Raw genomic sequence first — 16,910 nt, forward strand, 5'->3', positions numbered from 1 at the left:
GCTTTTCCCAACTCTCTAACTCAGTTGCTATCCAACTCTTGAGAGTCAGAAAGTAGGGTATTTAACTCTGAAACTAGATGTCAAAGCCAGGTCTAGATCAGTCCAGCAGGGCTGAGACCAAGTGAAACTGGAGAAGAAATAATGTACTTTGATGGACTTTCAAAAATCCTAGCTGAAAAATCACCAAGTTGGAATCTTTGGAAAAAAATTCCTTACTCCAATCTGTACCCCACTCCCAATGAATCCTCATAAAATGATCCAGAAGAGGAGAAAACAAATTAATGGTTTGCCGGGTCTATAAATCTAAAGCTATTCTAAAGTAAAATGTTTATTAAGATAAAAAATAATATAATAAGTCCCTCAATTTATTATTCTATGTTGAAGCCCATAATCTACAAGCTCCACTAAAGTTCATATTTTATCCAATATGAGTGGATAACCAAGGAGCTCCAGAGATTTGAAAAAAGTATGAGAGGCAGAAGCCAAAACAAATGGAAAAAGTTACTTGGAGGAAACAGACACTATGTACTCCTAAGAAAACTTTAAAAAGACGACCAATAATGATTTTAGAGATGTAACAGGAGACATGACATGTATGAAATGAGAATAGAATTGTATTTAAAAACATTTGAAGGACAAAAGAGTTCTTGAAAATTAACATGATAGCAGAAATTTAAAATGCAATAGGGCTTCCCTGGTGGCAAAGTGGTTGAGAGTCCGCCTGCCGATGCAGGGGACACGGGTTCATGCCCTGGTCCGGGAGGATCCCACATGCCACAGAGTGGCTGGGTCCGTGAGCCATGGCCGCTGAGCCTGCGTGTCCGGAGCCTGTGCTCCACAATGGGAGAGGCCACAACAGTGAGAGGCCCGTGTACCACACACACACAAAAAAAAATGCAATAGAAGGTTTGGAAAATAAACTTGAGGAAATCTCCCAGGATGTAAAATATTAATATAAAGAGATGGAAAAGAGAGAAAAGTTAAAAAAAAAAAGAGAGAGAGAACTAGTCTAGGAGATCTAACATCCTACTAATAAGAGCCTAGCAGAAAGCAGGGAAAATGGATAGAATAGGATAAGAAATCATCACAGAAATAATTCAATGTTTTCACCAAATGGAAGATGGATTTCTAGATTGAAGAGTTCATCAGGTGATCAGCACAGTAGAAGGACACAGAGCCACAGTGAGATGCATCATGGTGCAATTTTGGAACAATGGGGATAAGAAGATCCTAAAGTTTTCCAGAGAGAAATAATAGACCAAGAATCCAAAATCAAACAGCACTGAACTTCTGAAAAATATCTGGAAGCTAGATGATCATGTTTTCACAAACCTTATCCCCTATTCACTCTTTATCATGAAACTACTAAGGTATGCACTCTTTCAGAAGAGGGAGGACACCGAGAAAGGAAAGTCATAGGATCAAGGAAACAAAGGATCCCATAGAAGATAGAGGAGAAGAGAATCTCTAAGAGGATAGTGAGAGAAGACAAGAATGACAGTAAAATTAACCCCTGATAATAAGATTAACCCTATCTGGGTTAGTCAAGGGTTAGAAAGGAAAAAAGTTAAACACAACAAAATTATGCATTCTTAATATTTTACTGGAAAATCACTGTGACATCTTTCAAATAGCATGTGGTGTTTATAAAACATTGTCCACAGATTCTTTGAAACTCCTTCCTTCAAGAGATAGAGATGAATTCCCTTACTTGATTGTGAGCTGGACTTAGTGACCCATTTCTAATGAATGGGAAAAAAGTGGAAGTGATGATATCAAGTGTCTTTAGAACCTAGGTCATAAAAGATGTTGCAGCCTCCTTTCTCTCCCTCTCCTGGATTTCTCTCTCTGGTGGAATTCAGTTGCTGGGTTGTGAGGGTGATAGAGCAGCCTCAGGAGAAGCCCATGTTGTGAGAAATTGAAATTTCCTGTCAATAGCCATGTGAATGGCCTGTCTCGAAATCAAATCCTCCAGCTCTAGTCAAGCCTTCAGATGGCTACAGACTCTGCTGACATCCTGATGGCAGCCTTGAGAGAAACCCTGAACCAGAATGACCCAGCTAAGCTGCTCCTGAATTCTTGACCCCCAGAGACTGTGAGATAATTATTGTTGTTAGATCATTAATTATTTTAAAATTATGGGGTGGTTTGTTACACAGCAAAGGGTAACTAATTCACTGCCTTTTGAAGTAACTTATGTCTCTAAGGTCCATTCTCCCACCTGTTGTTTTATGACATTATATCTCATTTGCTCTTAGCTGAGTGTCACAGGTTGACACTCTTGTTGACCATGAGGCAATTTTTGGAGAGAGTTTTACACTGTACTCGTGTGTAAAATAACTGTGGTTTTGATGGGTTAAGGAACCTGGATTTGTAAATGCCCAACTACTGGCTGGTAATCACCACTTCTTCATTCCTGAATTGCAGCTCTCAGCATCATCAAAATCTTATTTTAAATTTTGAGTACGTTTTTTTCCCACTGCAGTAGGTAAGCAACAAGACAACATCAAAAGGCTTGAGAGAGACTATCTCTAAGAAGATAAATTGATAGAGAACTTAATGTGTTTGAAAATATTAAGAGGAGATTTATGCACATGGGGGAAGAATTTAAGGATTACTGATAAGAATAGGGAAAGTTAAGAAAATGTAAAGACTCTTCTATTATTAACTCTAGGGAAAAGTTGTAGAGGAAAGGAAACCTACTCTTAGTGTGCTGCATGGTCCAATGGTCAATAGTGTTTACACAGTCTTGGTAATGTAACCACCGAATATTGATCTAACCCCGATTACGCCCTAGTAGGAGGGATGGCAGTCAGGAAGTTTGCCTATGTGTGTGGTTAGGATGGAGACTGTGTGTGAGAAAGCCTTACATTTCTTGTGTGGAAATAAAAAAATAATATCTCAGACTGAAAAAATAAAGAGCTATGTAAGCATTTTATGCATAAAGGTGAAGTAAATGACAGAAGAATCAGTCACAAGAGTAGAGAGGAGATGCTGAGGTGAAGCAGGAAACGGTAAAAGGTAAAAGTGATGGAGGTCAGGGAGGAGAGGCAGGCAGATGATTCACACTCTCATCTGATGCTTTAGATTGTTTGCACAAATACATTTTTTTAAGTAAATTTTAAAAGAAAAGAGAAATAAGATAATTACTAAAATAATCACTAAAATGTATGGAAAGAGTCTGTAAATGTCACCAATGTTACTAACAGGTGCTTTATGTCTTTTGCAATGTCAAATCCTTTTCCAGGGGCCCCTCAGATATGGTCCTTACAGGTACAGAGAGGAATACTTGCTTGATATTAACTTTCACTTAAGATCTTCCAGTGTTTTCTGAACTGATGAAAAATAATCCTATGACTGGAGCCATAATAATCTGCTCTTTGAGAAGAATATCTTTGCGTTTTGAGATGAAACAAATTTCTAGTGACAACTTTAATCAGTTCTGGTGACTATTTTGTTGATTACTGATTTAAAGTATGAAAAACAATATTCCAGTTATTGAATAGATTTTCTTCATTTTAGCCTTTCCTTCTCTTTGCAATGTCACTCCAAAAACTTTTGAAATGGGAGACAGATTGATTTAATTAATATTTATTAAGCATTCATTACATGATCATAGTCTAGCAGGGGATGGGCAGCCCTGGAATCAAATAATTAAAATGCAATGGGACTTGTGCAAAGATTAATGTGTGTACATGTCAGAGAAATAGTAGAGAGATAATTTCTCTGAGAGTTGCCCCAGGTATTTATGGAAGCGGGCAAGATATAAATTGACTAAGGAGTTGGAGAGAGGTGATAAGGGAAGGTTTTAGAGAACACGAGACCAGTAGAGGTTTTCTGTGTAAGGGTTCTACTATCCAGGGGAAATATCTACCTTGAGAAAAGTGCCAACCATGGAGCCTGCATATATCAGAATTTGGGGAAGAAAGAGGAACTGGAGGAGAATGAAGGAGACTTAGGATTAATAGCCAGCTAAAATAGAGGAGAAGAATCAGGATAGAGAAATTTTAAGACAAATATTTTAACATAGAATTGTCCAGTTTCAAAGCTGGCACTCTGTCTTTGTTTGGGCTGCTATAACAAAATTCCATAGACTTGGTGGCTTAAACAACAAAACACATTTATCCCTCACAGTTCTGGAGGCTGGGAAGTTCAGTATCAAGGTGCCTGCAGATTCAGTTCCTGGTTTGCAGATGGCTGCCCTGTTGTATCCTCAGAAGGCCAGGAGAGAGGGATCTTATGTCTCTCTTCTTGTAAGAGAATTAATCCCATCATGAGGGCCTCACTCTCAAGACCTAATCTAACCTTAATTGCCTCCCAAAGTTCCTACCTCCAAATATGATCACATTGGGGTTAGGGCTTCAACATATGACATTTCGGGAGAGACAAACATTCAGTCCATAAAACACTCTTTCTGCTACATCACATTTTCTTAAAATTTGCCAGTGAATGGATGAAGGAGGCATCAATTGTCTGTTAACTAAGCAGTGTTGAGAATGTTGTTTGTTTGTTTGTTTTTTTGCGGTACGCGGGCCTCTCACTGCTGTGGCCCCTCCCACTGCGGAGCACAGGCTCCTGACGCGCAGGCCCAGCGGCCATGGCCCACAGGCCCAGCCGCTCCGCGGCACGCGGGATCCTCCCGGACTGGAGCATGAACCCGCGTCCCCTGCATCGGCAGGCGGACTCTCAACCACTGCACCACCAGGGAAGCCCTCGAGAATGTTTTTTTTAGGATGGTGGAGACTTGAGCATACTTTTAGGCTTATGAGAAAGAGCCAAGTGAAAGGTGAAGGTGGATAAGTGACTAAGGTTCCTGAGGATGTAGTGGGAGCTAGAGCATGCCTGTGTCTCTATAAGCAAATCCATAGACTAGTAATTATTTAATTTGCTCTGGGGTCTTCCTCCTGACACCATTATCAACCTTTCAGGTCTCAGTAACTTTATTAATTTTTTTAAAAGCAGGATACTTTAGATAATCCCCAAGACCATGTTTGGTACTAAACTTTTATCTTTGTAGCTTTTTCTATAAAATCCACCATCCCAGAGCTGGAAAAAACTCTCTGAGTTATTGTATGGTCTATCTTCCTGCTGCCAAGCCAGATTTGCTGCAAATATTTTTATCTCTAAAAGGTAGCTACCAGGCATATCATCGTGTTCAAGTACATTTAACTTTCAGTTATAGAGTATCACAAATCTTTGCCCAGTCCGTGCATAGAAACTATTGGACCTGGAGAAGTTGAATTCTTGGCAAAGAATTGTCCCCAGAGCTGTGTAAACTCAAGCAACTAGTTTTGGCCTCCTTTTCCCCCCAGTTCATTCATTTTGATTTGACATCCTCATGAAGGACTCCACCCGGTGGCTGTTTAGAAAAGTTTAAAGAGGCAATTTCCCACCTCTCAAGGGGGTTGAAAAGCACATTGTTTAGACCTGGAGAGCTTCCAAACTGTCTGAAATGTCTTAGGTAGTCACAGGGCAGACACAGGTTATAGTTTTTAGGGACTGCTGACATTCAGGAGGGGGATTTGTTTCTTTCTGTTAGTTTTTTTTTTTTTTTTTTTTCCTGTATGTGGGCCTCTCACTGTTGTGGCCTCTCCCGTTGCAGAGCACAGGCTCCAGACGCGCAGGCCCAACGGCCATGGCTCCCGGGCCCAGCCGCTCCGTGGCACGCGGGATCCTCCCGGACCAGGTCACGAACCCGCGTCCCCTGCATCGACAGGCGGACTCTCAACCACTGCGCCACCAGGGAAGCCCCTTTCTGTTAGTTTTTAAGTGTCTCTGCAGCAGTAAAAATTATGTCCATGGACACTTTTTACTTTTCAGCTCCAGCTTTTGTGCTGCTTTTCCTGTATTTTTTTTTTTCCAATAGTGGCATTTGTCAGCTTTTTGCAGGATTCTGTGTGAACCCTTGAAAAATCTTTCCCAAAGAGGAACAGTGCCATTTCTTTTACATCTTTGGGAAAATCGCCTTACAAGGCTTTGTAGTCCAGTTATGTGGCTTTCTATGGCTTTCCTTAGTGGTCAGTTTTCTGTGTACACCATCAGCAGTTTCAGAATGCAGGAGTCCCTGGGGCAACTTTGTAACCACAAATCTAGTGCCCGCTGCAGGGAAGAGCTCCTTAAAAGAGCTGAATTTCCCAATCTCCTTCTGAGACACAGGGAATCCCGCTTTTGATCCAGGTGGAGTCTCAGGTCAGAGCGTGCAGTGAGGCTGTTATCCCCTTTGTGTTTGTGCGAGGGTGGAGAATGGTTCATTAGAGCACAGGGGAAGTAAAGGTGATCTGTATTTTCTCCCCAGGCATGTGTACAGTTATTCAAGCTGAAGGTTGGGGTATTTTCTACTTCCGGGTGTGCTTGCTGAGAGGATGGGTGGTGACCTGCCCCAAGAGGTGTCCTTATCCAGCCTCCACCCCCACTCCATCTCCACAAAGACCATGAACCTTGCTTCACAGTGAAGATTGAGGCCAGTGGTCACGAGCTCTAAGCTCTTCCCCTAACACCTCCAATCCCATTCCTATTTATGCCCATTCTCACCACCATCACTTTTTCTCAGGGGAAGGGGTGGTCTTTCTGCTGTTCAGAGTCAAACTTTTCTCTTATAATCTGGATCTTGTCCCCTTCTACCTTCTGACAACCTTGCCTTGTCAATCATTCTCTCTCTCTATTTTTCTATGCCTGCATTCTTAAAAAATAAAAATAAAAGAGCAAACAGCCCAACTTTATACCAGTATCCTACTTCTCTTTCCATTTACAGTCAAGTTCCAAGAATCATTTATACTAGTATCTCACCTGCCACTGACCCTTCAATCCACTGCAATGAGGCTGCTGTCTCCATCTTGCCCTGTTGATCTGAGGCAAAGACCTCCTCATCAAGTCCAATGTCCCTTTTCTGGACTAACTTTCTTGACTGTCCTGTGGCATCTAACACCTCTGACCACTCTACTCTCCTTGAAACTCTCTTGGCCTCAGTGTCACCAGTTTCTCCCATCTCCATCTTTGGCTAGAAGTCCAGCCTCCCTCGTGCTCTTCTTCTCTTGCTGCCTCTTGAGCGGTGGTATTTCTCAAGATTCTATCTTCGCTTCTTGTATTTTCGGAAGTCCACCCAGCCTCCCAAGCTAGACACTCGGGAGACATTGCCAACTCCCTGGACGAATAATACACTTAAGGCAGGCAAATTTAAGCCCTTTGTAGTTTCATATCCAACTCCTTTTCTCTCCCCGTTACCAACTTAATGCCCACAGATTATTATGAAAATTAAGTGACATACCACATAATTAACGTGCCTAGCACCTGATAAAAATCTTAATTGAATCCCAAACCAAGAAAGCAGCATTTCCAGATGCTTCTATTGTTTGGCAAATACGGACCACTGGGAATTAGCACTTCCTCTTTTAAGTCATTAAAATCTATGTGGTTCACATGCTACAAGGAAATAGCAAGTCACTAAGTACAGTCTGCTGGCTTGAAAGATTCAGGCCACTTGGGAGGCTCCAGAAATCAGAAGGATTCCGAGTTGGAAATCCTCAAGTGACTCCGGATGTGACTTAAGTTTCCAGTAGAAATAGTTGAAGGAAGAACCTGAAATGTATGAGTTTTTTGTTTTTTTTAGGAGCTACCACTGATTGAAAATGTCTTTTTTCTATGAAATCTACTTTTTCTGGAACCTGTGCTCTGTGGATGCACACCATAATGCTCGTTCTATTCTCTCTGTCCTGTAACCTTTTCCTCTCTGTGAGGAAAAGAGCTATTGTCAATGCAAATTTTATTTCATTGAGCATTCAACCATGTGAAAAATGTAATAATAAGCAGTTTATTCTCTTTGGTACTCCAATATGTTGCAAATTATCTGACCTATCACATAGTTATCATGCAATGAACCTTGTTGCATTACTGTAACAGAAACCCAACTCTACTACTTAAGGAATATAGTAAATTTATTGCCTCATGTAACAGGCAGGTTTTTCTTCTCTTCAGTCCATTCAGCCTTATCCCCCTCCCTATGTCAGCAGCAATGACTGTGGTCTGGGGAATGCCGTGTCACGATTGGCTTAGATCTGACTGGCAAGATTTTAAACTGGGAAAGAGCCACTGTACCTAGGTAATAGCAATGAAGCTGGGTGTATGGATGACTTCCTCTGAAGTAGATGGGTTGCGTTGCCTAATAAAATGCTGGGCACCTGAACAGAAACATGTCATTCTATTGGGACAGGGAAACATACAGGCAGCCAACAATTGTCCATACATGAAGAATAATTAAAATAAAGGAACTGAAACGGAGAATAAAAAAGGAAGTAAAGGAGCTGCAGGGAGACTTCTTTGGAAGAAAGAGAAGTGTATGTAGTGGAAACAGAGCTCCTAGAAGAAAAAATGGAAGACAAAAGAAACTGAAGGAAGAAAAGCAAAGAAAGATTTAATTGGGAAAAACAGAGTCTGAGTTTAAGGGAGAACAAGGAATTATCCTAGGACATTTATTTCTTAATTGTTTTTAGTGAAAGATTTCCAATGGTTGATGCGTTTTGTTTGTCTTCTGTCAGTGAAACACTTGAAAAATAAAATTTTGCCAATGATTATTGTGGCTATGGCTTGTTTTCAATTTTAGGGTAACTATTACTGATTGAATAAGAACGGTTTCCTTTTCAGATCATTCGAGGTGTGCATTATACTGGCTGCATCCCTTTTCTGTCAGCTGATTATTTGCCATAGCCACTGTAGGTTGACCATTGGTCATGTCCAGTTAAAGTTCTGGAAGGTTTACCAGAATGAAGAAGTGCAGCAACTGGACAGATTTTTTTTTAAGGAATAGGCAACCAAGCCATGTAAAGAAAACTTGGTTCATTTTTTAAAAAGGGAGTCTTTTGGGCTTCCCTGGTGGCACAGTGGTTAAGAATCCGCCTGCCAATGCAGGGGACACGGGTTCGAGCCCTGGTCTGGGAAGATCCCACATGCCACAGAGCAACTAAGCCCGTGCGCCACAACAACGGAGCCTGCGCTCTAGAGCCCGCGAGCCACACGACTGAGCCCGCATGCCTGGAGCCCATGCTCCGCAACAAGAGAAGCCACCGCAACAAGAAGCCCGCGCACCGCAAGGAAGGGTAGCCCCGCTCACCACAACTAGAGAAAGTCCATGCGCAGCAACGAGGACCCAACGCAGCCAAAAATAAATAAATTAAATAAATAAATTTAAAAAAAAAAAAAAAAAAGGGAGTCTTTTGTTGTCCCAGGTTTCTAGGACTGGGAGGGTGCCCTCGTCAGGGACTCCTTCAGTGTTACTGAGAAGAAATGAATTAGCCTCCATAGCTGGTGGACGAAGCTGTGAACTCTCACCACCACCCAGAGTCTACAGTCCCAACTCCAGAGACTCTTAACAATGAATAACATTATATCTTTCAGCATTTGCTGTGCTACTCAACATTTAGCAGGTCTTGGTTAAAGGGACCTCTTTGGTTACAAAAGTTTTAATGTTATATTTGCACTTCAAGTGTCTGGTTTTCCAAATTTCTGCTTTGGTCCTTCATAAACAAGGAGAAGAGGGAATTTTCCACTTATTCATAATAGTCCATTCCAACTGCTAAAGAGATCCAGGCTTCCAATAACTAATGGATGAAACTGAGAGATTTGAGAAGACAATAATTAAATGTGCAGGCTGCTGAGGGAAGTATGTCTGATTCCTGGCATCTTTAAACAGTGAACAGGCAACCAAGGCAGGTCTCCTCAGAAAATAGCTCGAGGAACCATCTGGTGATGTCATTTGAATAGCACGAAACTATCCCTCTGTCCCAAACTTTTCTTCCCTTTGGCTGTGCCAAGATGACAGAAATCTCTGCATCGGTTAAGGTTTGGGGTTCAGAGTGAAGGCTTTTATGAAATAAAAATAGTATATAACTCTGTAGTTACACTGTGCAATTTCCACAAGTTCTTTGTGTAAAGACTCAACTTTACACAAAGGCAATGAAAATACACTTGGAGCCCAGGGGGTGGTGTGCAACCTTTCTTTACTATGAAGCATTTTTGTTTTTATGAATCCTCATTCAGTTTGTGAAGAGATAGAATTTCATGCATCTCTGATGTTCTCTTTCTCTTTACCTTTTATCTTTTCTATTCATCTCCTCTTTCCCTCTCCATGAACCTGGATCCTCCCCACTTATTCTTTGTGTCCAAGGTCAAGGAGATCCAACAGATCTTTGACTGGGAATTCTAGACCTGTGTACATATTACAGTGGCTGCAGCCACATATGGCTGTTGCACACTTACAATGTGACTAGTGTGACCGAGGAAATGAATTTTTATTTTAGTTTAATTTTAATTAATTTAGATTTAAAAACTGAAGCTACTAAACAACACTAAACACAGTTTGATTGTTTTGGTAGGACTGCATTTTACTGTAAACTTTGAAAACTTAGCATTGAATTGAGATGTGCTAAAAGTGTAAAATACACACTAGAGTTCAAAGATTTAGTATAAAAAAGAATGTAAAATGTCTATAATCATTTTTATGTTAGCTAAAAGTTGAAATAATATTTTGGATAATTAGTCTAAATAAAATATGTTGTTAAAATTTATGTTACCTGTTTCTTTTTACTTTTTTAATGTGGTTATTAGAAAATTTATATATGTGTCTCTCATAATTCTAATGAACAGCACTTTCTAGATTCTTGCATTCTTCAAGATGGAGCAATTCAAGATTGAATACAAACGAGCCATTCTCTTGGTTATATAGATCATCTTTCATAGCATAAATTCAATGCCAAGAGACTTGCCTCCCTCTCCAGGGTGAGGAAAACAAAAAAGTATGGAGAACAAACCCCATCTTGAAGCAATCACCAGTTCCAACACTCAGCACCACGGAGAGTATCAGATTAGCTGCCTTCGGGGGGTGGGTAATAAAAGGACCGGGAGAAGCAAATTTTGATGTCTGGGTTGGGAAAGAAAGGAGACGAAGGTGTAGAAAAGTAGGAGAATATTCCAAGTCATGGAACATTTTCAAGACAGCTTGTTGAGTGCTAACTTCAGAGGGAGACCCTTAGACATGAATATCTTGGGTTTCTGGAGGGGTGAGTGTACTATAGAGGAGAAAGAGGAAACTGAGCAGAAGATGGAAACATCCCAAAATAAGTTTTGGGGTGGATTGTCGACAAACATCCTTGAAGGCATCCGTTTAAAATCCATGGCTTACGATATCACTTCTGATATCAGATAACATTCTTCTTCCAGATTCTACTCCTGGTCTTCTGTGGCTTTGGTTTGAAAGTCCTTCCATTGATGCTGCAGCTGCCCCAGTGACCTTATTTTGTCCTTAGTACCTACCTCAATGTCCTTTTGAAGAGATAGTTGAGTAGGTGGGAAACAAACAATTTCCCCATAGCCTTCTAAAGTCCAAAAATGTAGAATTTCAGTGGTGGTTGTTTATGTCATTTAAACTTACTGATATAATTTTAGATTTTTTTTTTTTTTGGCATACGCGGGCCTCTCACTGTTGCAGCCTCTCCCGTTGCAGAGCACAGGCTCTGGACGCGCAGGCTCAGCGGCCATGGCTTACGGGCCCACCCGCTCTGCAGCATGTGGGATCTTCCCGGACCGGGGCACGAACTTGTGTCCCCTGCATCGGCAGGTGGACTCTCAACCACTGCGCCAACAGGGAAGCCCAATTTTAGATATTTACTACATCCAATCCTCTCATTTTACAGATAAGTGAGAGAGAGACAGACAGAGACAGAGACAGAGACACAGACTGACAGAGAGACAGAGATGGAGAGAGGCTGAGAGATGATGTGCCTTGCCCAGGATTAGCCACTAGTCAGGATCAGCTGAAGCCACTAGAAACAGAACTGGGACTGTATCTTCAGGATCCTTGAGACCTAGTTGAGGTCTACCACTACCTTATTACTTACACCAGTTTTAACTGATGGTGCCACCCTAATTGGTACTTTTACTTATAATTTGAGTTCTCTGCAGAGCCTAGTAGATTCTGGACTGCTATATGCTTATGGTCTGGTAAAGATGATCATTTATTTAATCCAGTACATTTTGAATTTTAAAAATGTTCTGGTCACAAACAAAATACACTTTGTACAATTTTTAGGAGATAAAAATGATACTAAAGTTTCTAACTGAATAAGCTTTGGGATAAGAAAGTATTCTCAAAGAACATTCTTTACCTTTCATTTTATTTCCTGGCCTGACCATCAGTAATATTTCCTGAGAAAAGGAAGGAATTTGGTTATTACCAGCTATCTAAAAATTAAATGAATTAAAATTAAATGCTATCTTAAAATATTTCAGTATTAGCATTCAAATAAATAGCTTGCCTTGATGATTACAAGTCAAGAGTAGCTTCAGGAGGCCGAAGCTATAAGCCAAGCCTATATACGAGAAAAGTCATATCTACAGCTTCTCAAAAATATGGAAAATTGTTACAAATGGTACTGTTCCTATAGAGAATGCAATATACAGTATCTAGAAACTGTCTTTATATAGTGACATTGATATTGTATGATTTCATCCCATTTTTCCAGTAAGAAGGGATAAATACACCAACTGTGTAGGTCATATACTTTTTTTTCATTACCATAAGAAAATGAAAAAAAACAGACTCTCTTAGGATGGATCATGTAATATGTAGAATTCATGCTTACTATTTTACAAGGAGTTATTTGTATATGAAATCTTGCGGACTCGAGATTGAAAATGTGTGATTTACAAGCAAAGAAAAAAACAGCTTTAAATCTTAGTGCCCTGCATTTCAAATTTCTGGCCGATTTATAAGTCTTTTAAACCCCATGCTATTAAACAATTCAAAACTTCTATGGCTCTATATGTGCAGCTAATATTAACTGCTCAGCCAGCCAGCCTGTGGCATTTTGCATGCTATTCTTCATTTTTTCCGTCTGTCTTTTTCCTCATCCAGCATTTTCAGAAATGTCATTCCTATTTCTGTCACACTGTCACCTTTTAGTCTGTTTTGCAAGAATGTAACATCAGCAGCTAAATGAACCTAGGAAAGACAAAAAGAAAAAACAAAGCAAAACAGGCCTGAGTCATTCAGGTTTAAAAAAAAACAACCTCTAATTTTTTCTGTCTTTATTTTCAGTTTGATTTACCCCATAAAGAGCTGACTTTCTTTACAAAATGATAAAAAAAGAGCTTTTTCTGTGGATGAAGGGCCCTTTACTGTGCGTCCTCCATTGATGATCTGGCTGTGGTCAGCTCTGTGTGTGAGTCTGCAAAGAGAGGGGTGGTCCAGGACAGGCTCAACCTGCTTGATTCTGGGGCAAGCCCAGGATGTGGGTCCCTTTTTGTTCACAGTGTGGGTCTAAACTAAGGCTCCATCTCAGGAAGAACACAAATTCCCAACTCAAAGATAGCCTTGACTCAATGTGCCTTGCCAAGCAGAACTTCCAAGGATAAATGGCTTCTTAAAATGATTTTTCTCCAATTGACTTGCTATAAATCACTCTGTCATTAGCTCAATAACATAATCACTTGTCCTAACAACATTTAGCAATTACTTATGGCTTTGAGAGCTGTGAAAAAACACCAACTAAATAAATTATAAGTATAAAATTAAAAATTGAAATTATAGACATGGATATTTGATACCCAGGCCTTCATTTCCACAATAAAGCATTTCTCATTTCCCAGACACTGAAGTAAACCCTAGGGCTTGCTTCTCTATTCATTAAAATATACTCACATTGGGCTCCTCTGGTGGCGCTGTGGTTGAGAGTCCGCCGGCCGGTACAGGGAACACGGGTTCATGCCCCGGTCTGGGAGGATCCCACGTGCTGCGGAGCGGCTAGGCCCGTGAGCCGTGACCACTAAGCCTGCGCGTCCAGAGCCTGTGCCCCGCAATGGGAGAGGCCACAACAATGAGAGGCCCGTGTACTGCAAAAAAAAAAAAAAAAAAGAAAGAAAAAGAAATATATATGTGTATATATATATATATATATATATATACTCACAAAAGAGCAGCATATTGCTGACCTACCCTCAATAGAGTACCTGTTCAGCTATTTTAAGTCATTGGGATAGATAAGATATAAGCAAAATTACCTAGTAAAAAATACCTAGTAGTTAAATTATGACAAAGACAAAAACGATCTTATGGGGAAAAAATGAGAGTGAATTTAGCTTCCATATTTCAAAGTGCACTGTACATATGAACTACCATATGACCCAGCAATCCCACTATTGGGCATATACACTGAGAAAACCATAATTCAAAAAGAGTCATGTACCACAATGTTCATTGCAGCTCTATTTACAATAGCCAGGACATGGAGGCAACCTAAGTGTCCATCGAAAGACGAATGGATAAAGAAGATGTGACACATATATAAAATGGAATATTACTCAGCCATAAAAAGAAATGAAATTTGAGTTATTTGTAGTGAGGTGACGGACCTGGAGTCTGTCATACAGAGTGAAGTAAGTCAGAAAGAGAAAAACAAATACAGTATGCTAACATATATATATGGAATCTAAAAAAAAAAAAAAAAGGTTCCAAAGAACCTAGGGGCAGGACAGGAATAGAGACGCAGACGTAGAGAATGGACTTGAGGACGTGGGGAGGGGGAAGGGTAAGCTGGGACAAAGTGAGAGAGTGGCATGGACATATATACATTGCCAAAGGTAAAATAGATAGCTAGTGGGAAGCAGCCACATAGCACAGGGAGATCAGCTCAGTGCTTTGGGACCACCTAGAGGGGTGGGATAGGAAGGGTGGGAGGGAGGGAGACGCAAGAGGGAGGGGATATGGGAACATATGTATATGTATAGCTGATTATACAGCAGCAACTAACACAACAATGTAAAGCAATTATACTCCAATAAAAATGTTTTTAAAAATACCTAGTAAAAGCAAATAATAAGTGAAAAAACCTGGGTCTAGTAGGCAGTTAATTAATATTTATTGAGTCTTATCTGACTCACTCCCCTCTCTCACTAAGAATTCCCTGGCCAACCAGCCTGCATTTGTTAAACCATAGACTTTGGTGTACCAGCTTATCTGCTCCTGTAGCGTGCAAAAACCATGCTTTTGTGATTCTCACCATCCAATAGAAGGATGTACAACGCACTTTGAAATATGGAAGCTAAATTCACTCTCATTTCTTCCCCATAAGATCTTTTTTGTCTTTGTCATACTTTAACTGAAAATCAGTTAAAATATCAAAAAGACTACATTGAAATTGTTTGGATATTTGGGACCATATGATGTCTGATACATATTTGTCATTCAGCACATATAATCAACTGCTACCCATGAAAGCTGGAGACTTCTTTATCCTATTTCAGACCTGATTTTTTTCCCCAATCTATGTGTGAATCACACTGAACTAGTTCAACTTCCTTGTCCCTTGAACAAAATATTATTTTTGTGCCTTTGGGCAAGGTCCTCCTTTTACCTGGAATATTATTTTCCTCTTACCCAAGACCTTCACCTAACTGCTTTTTGTCTTTCAGATGTCAGCTCAGAGATTCCATAGGAAAGCTTCCCTGCCCACCTCCCACCCCACTCCACCCCACCCCATCCCAAGTCCTCCCGTGGCCCTAAGTCATTTGACTTCTCTACTGGACAGAAGATTCTTGAAGGGCAATAACTGTGTTTTGTTCATCTGTGTATGCTCCGTGCCTCTTCACAGATGCTGATCACTGTCTTGGTTAAATCAATGAATAATTCAGGTGTGGAAGCCAGCCTCCAAGATGGCCCACAATGACCCCGCCTCCTATCATTCAGGTAGTTCCCTCCAACGTTGTCCCAGAGTTGACAGCACCTGTTGTGATTAGAGCTACAAAGAGACCTATGTGACAAAGAACTTCATGAAGCCTCTAACCGACTGCGAGAAAGGCACTGAAGCCACGTGACTGAGCTTGGAAGTAGATTCCCAGCCTTAGTCAAGCCTTCAGAGACTGCAGCCCTGACCAACCGCTTGACTGCATGTGCATTAAGCTGTGAAAGGCTTTGAATCACAGCCACCTAGCAAAGCTGCTACCAGATTCCTGATCCTCAGAAACTGTGTGAGATAATAAATATTTGTTGTTTTAAGAGGCTGCATTTGGGGGTAGTTACACTGCACTAGATAATGAATATACCTGGCAAAGTAGGGTCTGTGCCTTACCATTTCCAGGGCCCCTCTGATAATCCCACAGAGTAAACTGCAGTAGCACAGAGAAGATCGCCCAGCAGGGAGCTTTTCCACAAACTCCACCAGAGGATTCTTTTTTGGAATCAGCGAAAATTCATTTCTGCTTGAATTGTTACAGGTCACACTTGGTGTAGTTCCCAAGTACATCTTGAAGGCAACCTAGTAAACAGGAAAAAATTTACAAAACTTGGTCTAGAACAAAGAACTGTTAGTAAGGCACCCAAATACCCTTTTCCAGGCACAATGGTTAAGCTCGTGGCATGTGTAGTCAGAAAGCTTGGGTTCACACTCAGCTTTGAAATTTACGGACTCTCTGACTTGGACAACCCTTCAACCCTTTTATTTTCATGGAGTATCCTAAAGGACAAGTTTTCTATGGAAATAATATGGTTTATGAAACTTAGAGTTAAGGCATCATTTTTGAAAAAATCTTTTTCAAAAGTGAATATCCTTTAGGAGGGTAAGAAATTAAAATATTACCAATCATCAGCATACTAGCATAATGTTTGTCACATGTGCCTAGTAAAGGATAAGATCCTGAATTAGAAGGGACCCAAGACACACCTGCCACAACAGGAAGGCGACAGAGCAGAGGGCAGAGGGTGCCAATGGGAAGATTAAACCCAAGGGTGTGTTTTGGGAAGTGGAGGGAGCCGTAACACCAAGGATGACAAGCCTCTGAGAAGGAACAAGGGTTAGTGGTGGGAGGCACATAAGTGAGTCATAACGCAGCTTCTCAAAAAAGTCTGCTGTTTTAAAGCTGAAAGAATT

The 16,910-nt window shown here is 40.6% G+C and overlaps 1 protein-coding gene across 1 annotated transcript; it reads right to left on the reverse strand.

The window, feature by feature from the left end:
• Positions 1–12,750: 12,750 nt before the first annotated feature.
• TRAPPC3L (trafficking protein particle complex subunit 3L) lies at positions 12,751–16,364 on the reverse strand. The gene is made up of 2 exons (XM_004324292.2): positions 16,113–16,364; positions 12,751–12,988 (listed from the first exon to the last, which is right to left on the reverse strand). Exons 1-2 carry the CDS (start codon positions 16,284–16,286, stop codon positions 12,869–12,871), a joined length of 294 nt encoding a protein of 97 aa, XP_004324340.1. The 5' UTR covers positions 16,287–16,364; the 3' UTR covers positions 12,751–12,868.
• Between the last annotated feature and the right edge of the window lie 546 nt (positions 16,365–16,910).

Source organism: Tursiops truncatus, chromosome 12 (assembly GCF_011762595.2).
Source record: "Tursiops truncatus isolate mTurTru1 chromosome 12, mTurTru1.mat.Y, whole genome shotgun sequence".
Lineage (NCBI taxonomy): Eukaryota > Metazoa > Chordata > Mammalia > Artiodactyla > Delphinidae > Tursiops > Tursiops truncatus.